Source organism: Uranotaenia lowii, chromosome 2 (assembly GCF_029784155.1).
Source record: "Uranotaenia lowii strain MFRU-FL chromosome 2, ASM2978415v1, whole genome shotgun sequence".
In the NCBI taxonomy this organism is placed as follows: Eukaryota; Metazoa; Arthropoda; class Insecta; order Diptera; family Culicidae; genus Uranotaenia; species Uranotaenia lowii.
In genome coordinates, this window is record NC_073692.1 from 14,661,620 (window position 1) to 14,674,831 (window position 13,212).

The 13,212-nt window shown below is 40.0% G+C and overlaps 3 protein-coding genes across 6 annotated transcripts; 1 reads left to right on the top strand and 2 right to left on the bottom strand.

Annotated features, from left to right (window-relative positions):
• The first annotated feature begins 26 nt into the window (after window positions 1-26).
• Window positions 27-1,798, top strand: LOC129743660 (zinc finger protein 850-like). Of its 3 annotated transcripts, none has more exons than XM_055735748.1 (3): window positions 27-113; window positions 167-356; window positions 417-1,798. In XM_055735748.1, the coding sequence occupies exons 2-3, from the start codon at window positions 186-188 to the stop codon at window positions 1,692-1,694; spliced, it is 1,449 nt and encodes a 482-aa protein (XP_055591723.1). In that variant the 5' UTR covers window positions 27-113; window positions 167-185; the 3' UTR covers window positions 1,695-1,798. The 3 variants fall into 3 exon arrangements, with proteins under 3 accessions (XP_055591723.1, XP_055591726.1, XP_055591725.1); XM_055735751.1 differs by having other exon boundaries at window positions 46-113; window positions 179-356; XM_055735750.1 differs by having other exon boundaries at window positions 47-113; window positions 176-356.
• On the bottom strand, window positions 1,538-6,181 carry LOC129743657 (zinc finger protein 709-like). Of its 2 annotated transcripts, XM_055735745.1 has the most exons (5): window positions 6,092-6,181; window positions 4,975-5,240; window positions 3,999-4,903; window positions 3,149-3,941; window positions 1,538-2,889 (listed from the first exon to the last, which is right to left on the bottom strand). In XM_055735745.1, exons 2-5 carry the CDS (start codon window positions 5,197-5,199, stop codon window positions 2,056-2,058), a joined length of 2,757 nt encoding a protein of 918 aa, XP_055591720.1. In that variant the 5' UTR covers window positions 5,200-5,240; window positions 6,092-6,181; the 3' UTR covers window positions 1,538-2,055. The 2 variants fall into 2 exon arrangements, with proteins under 2 accessions (XP_055591720.1, XP_055591719.1); XM_055735744.1 differs by lacking the exon at window positions 6,092-6,181 and having other exon boundaries at window positions 1,540-2,889; window positions 4,975-5,349.
• Window positions 5,590-8,576, bottom strand: LOC129743659 (oocyte zinc finger protein XlCOF6-like). The gene is made up of 5 exons (XM_055735747.1): window positions 8,262-8,576; window positions 6,715-8,206; window positions 6,551-6,634; window positions 6,410-6,493; window positions 5,590-6,340 (listed from the first exon to the last, which is right to left on the bottom strand). Exons 1-5 carry the CDS (start codon window positions 8,370-8,372, stop codon window positions 6,192-6,194), a joined length of 1,920 nt encoding a protein of 639 aa, XP_055591722.1. The 5' UTR covers window positions 8,373-8,576; the 3' UTR covers window positions 5,590-6,191.
• Window positions 8,577-13,212: the final 4,636 nt, after the last annotated feature.

Sequence of the window (13,212 nt, forward strand, 5' to 3'; positions counted from 1 at the left end):
TTATTTTCAAATTTCGAAAAAAATCTAGTTGGCATCACTGCTGCATTCAATTCGAGTTCGGGAGTAGTCGCCAGGTCGCGAGTGAAAACGACGCCAATTGCCTAAAATTTGAGGTAAGTTCCTACATTTTTATTTGTTTCAACTTGAAAATATAATCAAATTTTAGCATTTCCAGTAGCAACAGGATGTCCATCGACTCTATGAAGGTATGTCGTTCCTGTCGGAAACCGAAATCATCGGAATCGATGTATATTTCGCTTGTGGCGGAATCGACAGAATCGATTTCTACCGAGGATTCCGAGTGTGGCCGCTTGGTCCCGGCAAAAACAATGTTTGAGTTCGTCACAAGTATAAAGGTAATTATAATCCCTTCAGTTAATAATTCATAAGATTAACTCTAACATTGGCTTGCATAGGTCAATTCGGGAGAACCCGGCCCGCAAGAAGTGTGTGAAAGCTGTATGGATCAATTAAAAGCTGCGTACAATTTCCGTAAAATGTGCATCGAATCGGATTTAATACTGCGCAATAGAGACTCTCAAAAAGATGATCTACTTCCGGAAAAATCTAACACTTCTTCAGAGCCAAGTGAAGAAAGCAATTCGAAATCTATGAACGAATTTCGCAAAGAGCAAGATTCATATCTGTTTAACTATGATCAAGCGGATTACCGAATATTGGTAAATCGATTCCATTATATAGAGCTGAATTTTTCAGCACTACGATGTTGTGGCTGCACCGAAGCTTTTCCATCGGAGGAAACACTTCTCGAACACTGCAAGCAACATCAACCAACCGATGTCACTCAATGTCCTATTTGCTTCAACAGATTTGCTGATTTCGATACGCTCGATGAACATCTTCAAAAATCTGGTCGAACGAATTTGTTCTGTTGCCGAGAATGTTATCTTTTGCTGGATAAAAAGGAAGCACTCTTGAGTCATCTGCGTGAAAAGCATGGTCGTTCTTTGGAGGATTTGGAAAAAGAAATGGGCGAAACCATGGATGATTCTCAAGACGTTATGCTGGCGGATGAGCAGAATTCAATTGCGTTTGGACACAGCATTTTCGACGCGGAACCAAAGGTAGAATCAAACTTCCGTGTGAGTCACGTCCAATCTTTGGCCGACAGTCCTGTAATGGATACATTTGCTTTGGGTTTTTGCGAAATAAGTTCTTCGCTCAGATTATCTCATCTCAGAGAATCTCAATACAGGCAAGTGGAACGTGGTGCAGGATTCACGATTATTGAGTTCACCTGGCACCGTTGCTGTGCCTGCACTCATATGTTCGCCACTCGGCAAGATCTGGATATTCACTGTACCGAGGAACATCGGAAAAGCTCTTGGAACCAAATGGACTTGTTTGGCTCATCAAAACCATTCGTTTGCGAGCAATGCTGGAAACGATTCAAGAGAAAGAGTTTGTTAAGTTTGCATCAAAAGTTTAGCAGAAAAAAAATTTACGTTTGCGACGGGTGTTTGCTGATCCAGTTTGGACGACCAGCGTTTGAGAAACATTTGCCGGAGTGCAGCGCCAGTCTTGGTGGGACAGCGCCAGCACACTCACTGTCTATGAACAATGTTCCCCAGCAAATCAATTCAGGCGGTCAAACGTTTACCATTCACGATGTCGAAGATAATTCCAATCAGGATGAAGAAGACGATGACGATGTCTATATTCTGGATGATTGAAAGCTCATCATCTTCCTGGAGCGACCGAATGTACTTATATTACTCTTTTTTTTTAATTGTAATTAATTCAAATTGTGTTAAGTAATATAAACAGCTATGGGTATTCTTAAGTTATGAGAGTGTTTATTTCTGTAAATTGAGAAAATAAGAGTAAAAATCCTTATTTGAAGAGACTAAACATTAATGTAAGAAGCCAAGGACTTTTTCGGAATACTACATACGAAAATGCCTAATTATTTTTGAGTGAATTGGAGATGATTTATCACTCGTGTGACATTAGTCTCATTTAAAATTGGTTTACAAAGAACAAAAATGCCTAAGACGTACACATCTTGTATTGGCATTCAATAAAACCCTACAGCTACAGCAAAGCATCTGCACGTGGCTTGTGCGTTGCCAAATGCCGGGTCAAATAACCCTGCTGGATAAAAGCCTGTCCACAATACTGGCATTCGAAAGGCTTCTCACCGGTGTGTGTTCGTTCGTGGATGATCAGCTGCCGCTTTCGGATAAACGCTAGCGGACAGAAACTGCACTGGTGCGGCTTTACGCCCGTGTGGGCTGCCATTTCATGCCGCTTCCGGTCCGTCGCGTGGCTATAGACTTTATCACAGAAGCTGCATTTGTACGGTCGAACTCCTGTGTGGCGTCGTTTGTGGGTTAAGAACTGCGTCTCGATGCGAAACGTTAGTTTGCAAATCTCACACTCCCATGGTCGTTCGTCCGTGTGGGTCATGGCGTGATCTTTCCAATTACGTTTCCGGGCGAACGTTTTGCCACAAATTTCACAACTAAATGGACGTTCCTGTCTGTGTACGATCATATGATTGTTGAGTATGGTTTTCGAGGAAAACGCCTTGCTGCAAACATCACACTTGTAAGGTTTGGCTCCGGTGTGAATGTTTTCGTGATCTCTCAGTGTGGCAATCGATTTCTTCTGAATACCACAGGTGCTGCAGGTATATCCACCAGTCATAATCGGTCTCTGCTGCTGTGACATGTGGCGTATGAGTGCCCGGTAATTATTAAAGCTCCGGAAACAAATTTCACAGCAATTTTCGTCGCTGTCGCGATAATCTTTGAACTGATTCCTTTTCACTCCGTGGTTATCGTCAACGTGGGCCAACAAACTGTTGTATTCTAGGTACGATTCCTTGCAAGCCGTGAAACAGCAGTAAAATTTGTTATCGATTTTCTGATAAAGAAGATACAAGGGTATTTTAGACATTTGAATTTTGTTGTGGATTTACTCTTGTTCGAAAATAATCAATTATCTTTGTAAACAGACACCCACTTATTAAAATCAAGAAGTAAAATCCTGGAGATTCTTTCTACTCGAATATGATTGACATGATAATTTTCAAGAGTGGACAAATAATTCTAAACCCCTCACTTACCCGAAAATCAAATTTTTCATAAGATTTGGAAAACTAAATTAAAAAAAAAGCTCGTACCTCTGCTGATGTTTTCGGTTTCGGTCCTCGTTTATCAACGCTGTTGAAAACCTCCTCGTGGGTGATGTAGTGTCGAATAAATAAGCTCTGAAAATCAAACTCTCGCGGACACAGCTTGCAACGGTACAGTAGCACAGTTCTAACAAACAGCTGATGCATTAGCAATGAGACTGCTTTATCGAATTGCCGAAAGCACCGTTGGCACTGGTACGGATGGTTCCCGTGCACAGCAAGCTGTTCATTAGAATGTTGATAAGTGTTTAATGCATGCTGGTCCAACTCTTCTTCGGTGAGAAAACTTTGATAGCAACCACAACATCGAAACCGAGTTGTGCTAGATATTTCAACTACCGATCCTTCCGTGAGATCAGGATCGTTTCGCTTGGTTACAACAGGAGCATACAGTCGGCGCCCGTACGGTTCTTTAACAGCCTTCTCCTGAACCGATGAGGCGTTAGGTTCGTAATCCTCATCGTTTGAATCGCCGTTTTCTGGAATATTTTCGTCCTCGAAAGCATCATCTTCGTAATCATTGTTTGCTGTCGTCTGAACCCTTTTCATTTGATGACTTTCTCTTATCGATGAAGAACTTGTTGGTTTGAAGATCTCTATTTCATCTTGGACGTCTATAATTTCTAATTCAAAAAACCCTTCATGCTTAGAACTCGATTGCTGATGCTGTTTTAAAGTTTCCGCGTTACGGAACAATAATTTGCACGTTTTACAGTAATATGCATGCTGGGTTTCCAATTCATTCATATGTTGCTTGAAAATGTCTTCGGTCGGAAAAGATCTGAAAAAAAACAATGTTATGAAATCTGAATGGTAGCAAATCGGATTTTCCTAATACTTCAAACAAGCAAAACACTGATAATCCTCATCGAACCCTCGATTTCCCTGATGTTCTTTCTCACCATGTCGTTTCATTTCACGCTTGGTCTCACAATAGGTCCAACAATCGCAACAATAGTATCCATTGTAGACGAAATAGTCAAATGTGATGAACTTTTTCATGAATCGGCTATCACTTTCGGACAGTGGTCCACTGATACCCGAGCCTTTGGATACATGTTCATTTCCATCAAACGTTAAAGGTTTTAGGGCGTGAATCCTTAGATGAGCCTTCAACTGACGCTTACTGGGAGACAAAATATCACACTTTATACAATGAAACAACTGTCTTGCCCGGGCCATTTTCTGATGGAAATTCATCGCATCGGTACTGGAAAACAGTTGCATACAACCGTTGCATTCGAACCGCTTGTTTCTATCCCCATGTGGTAGTGCCTTGTGTTCCTTCGCTCTGTGATTCGCCATCGCAGATCTGGAGGTAAAAAATTTGAAGCATCCACAACAACGGGAATCAGTAATTTCTATGATGTCCCACGTGTGGTCCTCTCCACTTCTCGAACGGAACCGTCCTTTAGCTAGGTCCGCGTAAGACCAACTGAACTCTGAATGTAGCGAGTCTTTCGTTGGGTCAGATGATTTTCCTGAAGAGCTTGGGAAAACACTTGTTTCTGGTTCCACACTGTCTTTCAATACCTCGAAAGGTGATCCGGGTACCTCGTTTTCATGCACTTCAAAAGATTCTTCTTTGAAGATTTCTTGTTTGACGATATCAAATCCTTCCTCTACCATAAATTTAAGCTTTTTTTCGCTTGCTTTACATAGTTCACGAAGGTTCCATGTTTCTTTCAACCTGTCCATACAGTTGTGGCAGATACTATGGGGCAGTTCATCGTTAGGCTTTATCTGGAAGCAGATAATGGTATAAAAGTAATAAAAGGATTCGGTAACCGAGAATAGTTTTTAGCGATTCTTACCTCAACATCCAAACATGATACCATAGCCTGTGCGATGGTCTGGATTAATATTGTTGGTTCTTCATCTTCGCCAGTCCCGTTTACAGCTTGGTGTCCACCGGAAGAGATCTGTCTCGATTGATGCTGCTGTTGTTGGTTCAGCTCGATGGTGGTGGTAAAAATATCAACTAATGGATTAACCGAACGATTCTCCGGCTCTGTACAGACTCGACAAAGTTGCTCCATTTCATATTATAACGATCGAAACAAATTTTAAGCACAAATTACTGCAAAGAGAAATAAATTTCGGTTTTTTTCACAGAAACAAGAAAATTTTGTTTCTTTTTGCTAGCAAAATTTTTTGTTTAAATGACTGTTAGCAACAGCTATACACTGACAAAATTCTTCACACATTAGTGTGTCAAATTTCACACATTTTGGAAATAAGTAGAACAACGAGACCAACACATTAAATGTGTGGTGTGCGTAAGAAATGTCAAAAACAACTCTATGCACAAATTTAAAACCGAGACATATTCTTAGCAATTTAAGCAGTATCCCATATATGTAGTTATCAGACCTGGGAAAATTATACTATTCTCGTTTTCTCCACTGGCACGGGGCCAATCTGAATAAACAAAATCGTCACCCGGGACGATGCAAATATGACCGGGAATGTTATGGCAAACGGCTTTATGCCAAATGACTTTATGCCAATCGGTATACAATCGTAGAACTACTCCTCCGAAATATCCCAGCTGATTTTATGATATGGCGATATGAAGGTTAGATGTGATTTTATTTCTTCTTAATTCCTAGCTCATTTGTACAGCACATCTCCCTTCTACTAACATAGATTAATAAAGTGATACACTCTTCAAAATGAAACTTTATAAGTGAAATGCAGTTTTTTTTCTTTGGATTTTAGGATATGATTCATCCCTAAAGGATAATTATGCAGGTTATTTATACTTTTATTTATGATTTTTTCATCAAAGTCGATGAAAACAACAACAATTCATCGCGGCGATGAACAATTTAATCATTTATACTTTTACCGTTATCAAGAGTGAGATGAAAATGTTTGAAAAACTGGAAATGGCATTGAAAATTTAGAAAAAATAATTAAATGGTTTACCTCAACTTTCTAAAACTAAAAATCTTCTTCAGAGTTGATGCTTAAGAAATTTTTTGTCGTTTTCAGTACATTTTTTTGTTAAAGTTGTTTATATCCTCATTTATTCGCAACCAAAGGTGCTCTTAGAAAAGGGCTGTTCCAAACCCGATAATTTTTCTACAGCAGGCTCATGCGTCCGAAGATGCAGCTGAAGTTTTTTTCTATGGCTGAAGGAGTTGTCACAAAGCTTGCAATGATACGCATTGTTACCTGAGTAAAGACGAAATGTTAAGTAAAAAGTTCGAAATACGTAGGTTGTAGGTTCTCATCAGTTCTTACCAGTATGAATGCTTTCATGATCCCTCAGCAGGCTCTTGCGTATAAAGCCTTTATCACAGAAGTTACATTTAAACGGCTTAATACCTGGAAATATACGAACATTACAGTTTGTCTTTGGTTACTGTAGACATAAACAGTCACCTGTATGCTTGCACTCATGTTCAAGCTTCAAACGTTTCATGGTGAATTTTTCATCACAGAAAGAACATTGAAAAGGTTTATCGCCTGTGGACAGCAACATATTAAATTATTTTTAAAATTGTACACAACGAAATATCAGTGTTGGATTGAACCGAATTATTTACCTGTGTGGTTCATCTCGTGCCGCTGTCGGGTGGTACCATTCGCAAAGGTCATCGAACAATGGCGACATGGAAACGGCTTCTCGCCCGTGTGCCTACGCATATGATTCACCAGGTACGCTTTACACTTGAAAGATTTATCACAGTGTTCACAGTTGAATGGCAACGGTTCATTGTTGTGATCGATTTCGTGAGCTTTCAACTGAGCCTTCTGAAAAAACCTCCGATCACACACGGCGCAAGCAAACCGTTTGTCATTATTGTGAGTACGTAGATGAGCATTCAAGGAACTTTTGCTAGCAAACGGTTTTTCACATATGGTGCATACGAAGGGTTTGCTTTTCCCATGATTGATCTCATGTATGCTCAAAACTTCTGCCGTGCGAAATTTCAGTCCACATGTAAAGCACTGGTGCTTCATAGGCTTCGAATTCCGCTTTTTGTGGCAACGAAATCTAAACTGCGATGGAAACCGTTTGTAGCAAATAGGGCACTCTATAGGATTTTTAGCCGCATCGGACTGTTGGTATGCTATTTTGTTAAATTTATGTGCATCTTGAGCATGATTTCGTAATGCATCCTCCGTTTCGAATGTTTTTGAACAACTTTGAGCGCAACACATTATTTCCTGTTCAGAGGTGTTTTTGGTGGAATGATGAAGCAGTATATGCAGTCTTAGCCCGGGTTTATTCATGAACTTGGAAGAACATTTTACACATTCATACAGCTTGTCAGCTTCCTGGAACTTTTTTCTATGGCGTTCTAGACCTACATCTTTATTAAACTTCCGCTTGCAAATATCGCAAGAGTGAGGTTGGTTCATGTTTGGGTTGTTATGTTTCCTGTGAACTTCAACATGCATCAGATAATCTTCTTGAGCATCGAAATGATCGAAGCAATAACAGCAGAGAAAATTTTTCTTAGGTAGATCTATCGTATTGTACATATCTTCCAAATTTTGGTCTTGAGATTCTTTTCGTCTGTTTATTTCTTTAGTAATTGGTTCTTCCGTTAAAGTTAGTTTAGCTGATCTGCCCTTTCTTTTAGTTCGAGGTTCCCTAGATGTTTGCGAGAACGTTTCATCTTCTGTGTCATTAGAGCTGCCATTATCTAACGGATCATCCAAAGCTTCGGATTTTATTTTTGTAACCCCCTTATCTGATGGAAGCGTTTCTATCGATTTTTCGAGGTTGACAATTTTGCAACGTCGTTGTTTGAAATTTTTGTTTGTAATTGTTGCAACTTCTGGAATAAGTGGACAAGAGCTGGTCAAATTGGTAATTTCAGTATCGCTATCGCCAAATTTTATTTCATTTTCAACTATTTCCGACTTAATAGAAACTTCTTCAAAAATCGAAGAATTTGCAGAACTGTGTATTGATTGTTTTAATTTAGCATCTGATGATTTTACCAAATTGATGAAATCAACTAGTTGATCAACCTTCTCAACACATTTTTTACAGATTTCGCCAGGAAAACTGTCATTTACGATTATCTGAAAAATAAAACATTAATTAATTATTGGAGCTTTATTACTAAAACATAAATACCGTAACGGAACATATCTGAGATATGATGTCTGCCAACAAGTGTTCGTTTGTTTTTGCAAAAAGAGAAATCATATCATCTGTTTGGGACAGACATGTGCGGCAGGTTTTCATCCTAAAGCTCTTTCAAGTTTCCTCCTAAAATAGTAATGAATGCATTAGCTAACTGTTTGTAGCTGAAACGTTATAATATTTTGGAAATTTTGTTTGTAAATGCCCCATCCTGAGTAATACAAATAAAAATTTGGTCTCAGACATCAAGAATTCTACTGAATACAGTGAATTTTTCAATGAAACATTAAGCAACACGTAATTTATGGTTTCCAATTTTTTCAAGAGCTCTATCAAAGAGCATTCGTAGCGTATAAGATCCGATTCTTTAAATTTTATTTTTAAATTTGAATTCATTTTTTTTTTCAAATTATCTTCAAATATTGAAAAATTTGATTTGCTGGATCGGTTTGATCGAATAATACATTGACAACAAAAACAATGAATTTCTCGTAATTCGTTTATCATATTACTGGTCAGATATTTTTTTTTTTTTTCATTATTTACAGGTAGCTTTATTAAGGCATTTAACTCATAAAGTTTTTTTTTTGCCGAGTATTCACTTTCACTTTTATGTGGTGTTAGTAAGAGGGGGGCCGTAATCGTCGCGGCTACTCAACTGTTAATTGATTAACTAAGAGGGAGGGAAAGAGGATTGTGTAGGGTCACTCTCGAGAACAGATTTCCGTCTTTGGTCGGTGGTGGCTTCCTGTAGCGTGGTTTCGTAAGCTACCGCAGGTATTGTGTTCCTGGCCAGCCTTCATTCCGGTGTTATCGAACCGGTCGGACGAGAGGTTGTTCTAATGAATAGACGAAAAGAGCATTAGATAGAGTAAAGACAGAGAGGAAGTGGACTAAACGACCAAGTCAGACATTTTAAGATATTTGTATATAGGGTACAAATATTCAAGATCTAAGTTTGCCAAGATGTCTCGAATTGGAACCCCAGGTAGTTTACTTCGGGCCCTAAGGGTATCCAGTAGCCAAGCCCTCGATCGATCAAACCGTTCACACGTCCACACAACATGATCAATGTCGTGGTAGCCATCCCCACAAACACAAACATTGCTTGTAACTAGTTGTATACGAAACAAATGCGCGTCAAGCCGGCAGTGATTTGACATGAGCCGAGAAACCACGCGAATGAAATCGCGACTCATGTTAAAATGCTTAAACCATGCCTTCGTCGGAACCTTAGGGATAATCGTATGGAACCAACGTCCCTTTGTGCCATTATCCCAGCTAGACTGCCAAGCGTTAATCGCTAAAGTGCGAGGTATTGAAAAATATTCATTGTAAGTTATTATCCTCTCAAAAATTTCACCTTGTAACGCGCCCACCTTAGCCAATGAGTCCGCATTCTCATTGCCTTGAATAAGACAATGAGACGGGATCCAAGCTAAGGTAATCCTGTACGAATTTTCGATCAAAGCGCCCAATATCCCTGAAATTTCCAGCAAAAAATGGGAAGCGCGCTTCATCAGTTTCATCGATCGAATCGCCTCAACGGAGCTGAGACTATCCGAATAGATGAAATAGTGGTCTACGGGCAGTGTGCGAATGTGTTCCAAGCTACAATAAATTGCGGCTAATTCAGCAACGTAAACGGAGCATGGCTCTCGAAGCTTGAACGAAGCTTCAAAGCGCTCATTGTACACTGCGAAACCAGTCGCGCCGTCGATTCTAGAACCATCAGTAAAGAACATTTTTGTAGGGTCAATTTCACGTACTTTTGATGCAAAGATTGAAGGAATGACGTGGGGTCGGACGTGATCTGGTATTCCACGGATGTCAGCGGTCATGGACAGATCGCATCTTATCAAGGAACTGCTAATCGGGTAAAAGTGACTCGTGTCCGAATTTAATAAAGAAGGATTTATTTCTAATTGACTAAAAGTTTCATAATTGTTTACATATTTTACTAGCGGATTAATATTCATAAGCCTTTCCAAATTTTCTATCACCAAAGGATTCATAGTAACACTTCGAATTAGGAAACGTAGCGATAAATCGAAGAACCGATTTTTCAACGGCATTATTCCCGCCAGTACTTCGAGACACATCGTATGTGTCGACTGCATACAACCCATGGCAATACGCAAACAACGATACTGTATTCGTTCTAGTTTAATCAAGTGGGTTTGCGCGGCGGACCCAAAGCAAAAGCTTCCGTATTCTATGACCGACAGTATCGTTGTTTGGTATAACCTGATGAGGTCCTGTGGATGAGCACCCCACCAGGTTCCAGTAATCGTTCGAAGAAAATTGATTCTCTTTTGGCATTTTTGAGTCAAGTACCTAATATGTTTTCCCCAGAGGCATTTAGAGTCGAACCAGACACCCAAATATTTAAAACTAAGAGATTGAGTTAGAGTTCTACCCATCATAAGGAGCTCTATTTGAGGAGGGGAATGCTTCCTTGAAAAAACTACTAACTCGGTTTTACTAGGCGAAAACTCGATGCCTAGATTCCTGGCCCAATGTGATAAATTATTTAGAGTTTCTTGTAACGGAGGTTTAATTTGAGTGCCTTTTTTACCTGTGATATGAACAACACAGTCATCCGCAAGCTGTCTTAGCGTACAATTTTGTGCCATACAAGCATCGATTTCTCGGACATAAAAGTTGTATAGCAGAGGGCTTAAACATGAGCCTTGGGGTAGACCCATGTAACTAATTCGTTCAACTTTGGTTTCTCCATGACTAAAATGCATGATTTTTTCAGACAACAGGTTATAAAGAAAATTATTCAATATTGGTGAAAGTCCGCAAGAGTTAAGATTACTAGATAGCACTTCTATGGACACCGAATCGAATGCCCCTTTGATGTCCAGAAATACTGCCCCCATCTGCTCTTTTTGGGCAAACGCCAATTGAATGTCTGATGAAAGTAATGCTAGACAGTCGTTCGTACCCTTTCCTCTACGGAATCCAAATTGTGTACTTGACAAGAGATTGTTTGATTCAACCCATTTATCCAGCCGAAAGAGAATCATTTTTTCGAGTAATTTCCGGAGACACGAGAGCATTGCGATCGGCCTATACGAATTGTAATCAGAAACTGGTTTTCCCGGTTTTTGGATGGCGATAACTTTCACCTGTCTCCATTCATGCGGCACAATGTTCATCTCTAAACACTTATTGAATAAATTCAACAAGCGTTTCTTAGCGGTATCTGGCAGATTCTTCAACAAGTTGAATTTGATTCTGTCCAGTCCGGGAGCGGAATTGTTACATGACCAGAGCGCAAGTGAAAGTTCGACCATCGAGAATTGATCCTCCGTTTCGGAACTATTCTCTGTATCCCGATAGTTTTTCTGAGCTGGTACTGCGTCTGGACAGACCTTTTTCGCGAACTGTGTCAGCCAACGACTCGAGCTTTCCTCACTTTCGTTCGAAGGTGTATGATTTCGCATGTTTCGAGCTGTTCTCCAAAGCGTGTGCAGTGACGTTTCTCGAGATAACCCATCTACGAATCGCCGCCAGTACCCACGTTTCTTGCCCCTGATCAAGTTCTTGAACTTGCGTTCCAAGGACAAGTAACGTTGGAACTTCTCTGGCAATCCAGTTCTGCGAAACTCAATAAACGCCTTGCATTTTTCACCTCGCGCGCGTGAGCAGTCTCCATCCCACCATGGAGTGGGAGGCCGTTTCTGTATCGTCGAGCTTTCATTCCGTCTGACCTGTGCCCCGATTGCACAGTCCACAATTGTCCCGGAAATAAAACTGTACTCTGCCTCCGGAGGCAGTTCATCCGTTGAGTCGATGGCTTCAATGACACCTGATGCATACTTTTTCCAATCTATATTCTTTGTGAGGTCATAAGGAATATTGATCTCTTCGGGTGGACTACGACCACTGGTGATAGAAATATTGATAGGCAAATGATCGCTTCCCTGAGGGTCTTGGATTACCTTCCACGTACAATCCAAGCTCAGAGAGGAAGAAGCTAAAGAAAGGTCTAAAATACTATGCTGTGATTGGGATCCATTAATTCGAGTCACTTCCCCATTGTTTAAGACAGTCATGTTGAAGTCGTCGCACAGCTCATATATCATGTTAGCACGATCATCATCACGTGAGCTACCCCAGCCCACGCCATGGGAGTTGAAGTCTCCCAGAACTAGTCGGGGTTCTGGAAGAAGTGAAATAATATTCGCCAATTGGTTCCCGCTCACGCTTGAATTTGGCGGAATATATACCGAGGCTAGGCAAAGGTCTTGGCCTTTAATTCTAGCTTGGCAACTGACGACTTCAATACCTGGAGATGGTTGTAGTGGAATACGATAGAAAGAGTGGCATTTCTTGATCCCCAAAAGAACGCCACCTCCTCTTTGCCCATCTCGATCCAGGCGAATAATATTGTGGCTATGGAAGTTGAAATCAGTGTTTGGAGAGAGCCAAGTTTCGCATAAGGCGAACACATCACAATTCAAATTGTGTACCAATACTTTAAACCCGAATAGCAAAGACCATGGTATTAAGATAACTGAACAATGATTTTCAATTTAACAATCAATTTCATCGTAGTTTCTAAATATCTTTCAACCGCATTATATTATGAAATCACCATAATTTTCAAAGTCACCGTGAAGTATATCGTAAATTCAAAATATTTCATAGTTGCCGAAAATGACAGAAGTACGGTATCACAATAATTTTCTTGTGATTATTATTGTTACAGTGTACTTCATGGTTAAATGTAAATCCAAACCAAAAAACTAATTGGTAAATTTTTGCTCTTTTTACACATTTGAAATTTTTCGTGTAGCGAAAATTTTTCGTGTCAACGCGCGCGCCATTTTCTCCGGGATAAATATTTTGCTTCAGTTTTCACGTTAAAAATCCGTGAATCCTGACAAAATTCGCTATTAAACTGGCCAGATGCGGATTGGAAGGCGAA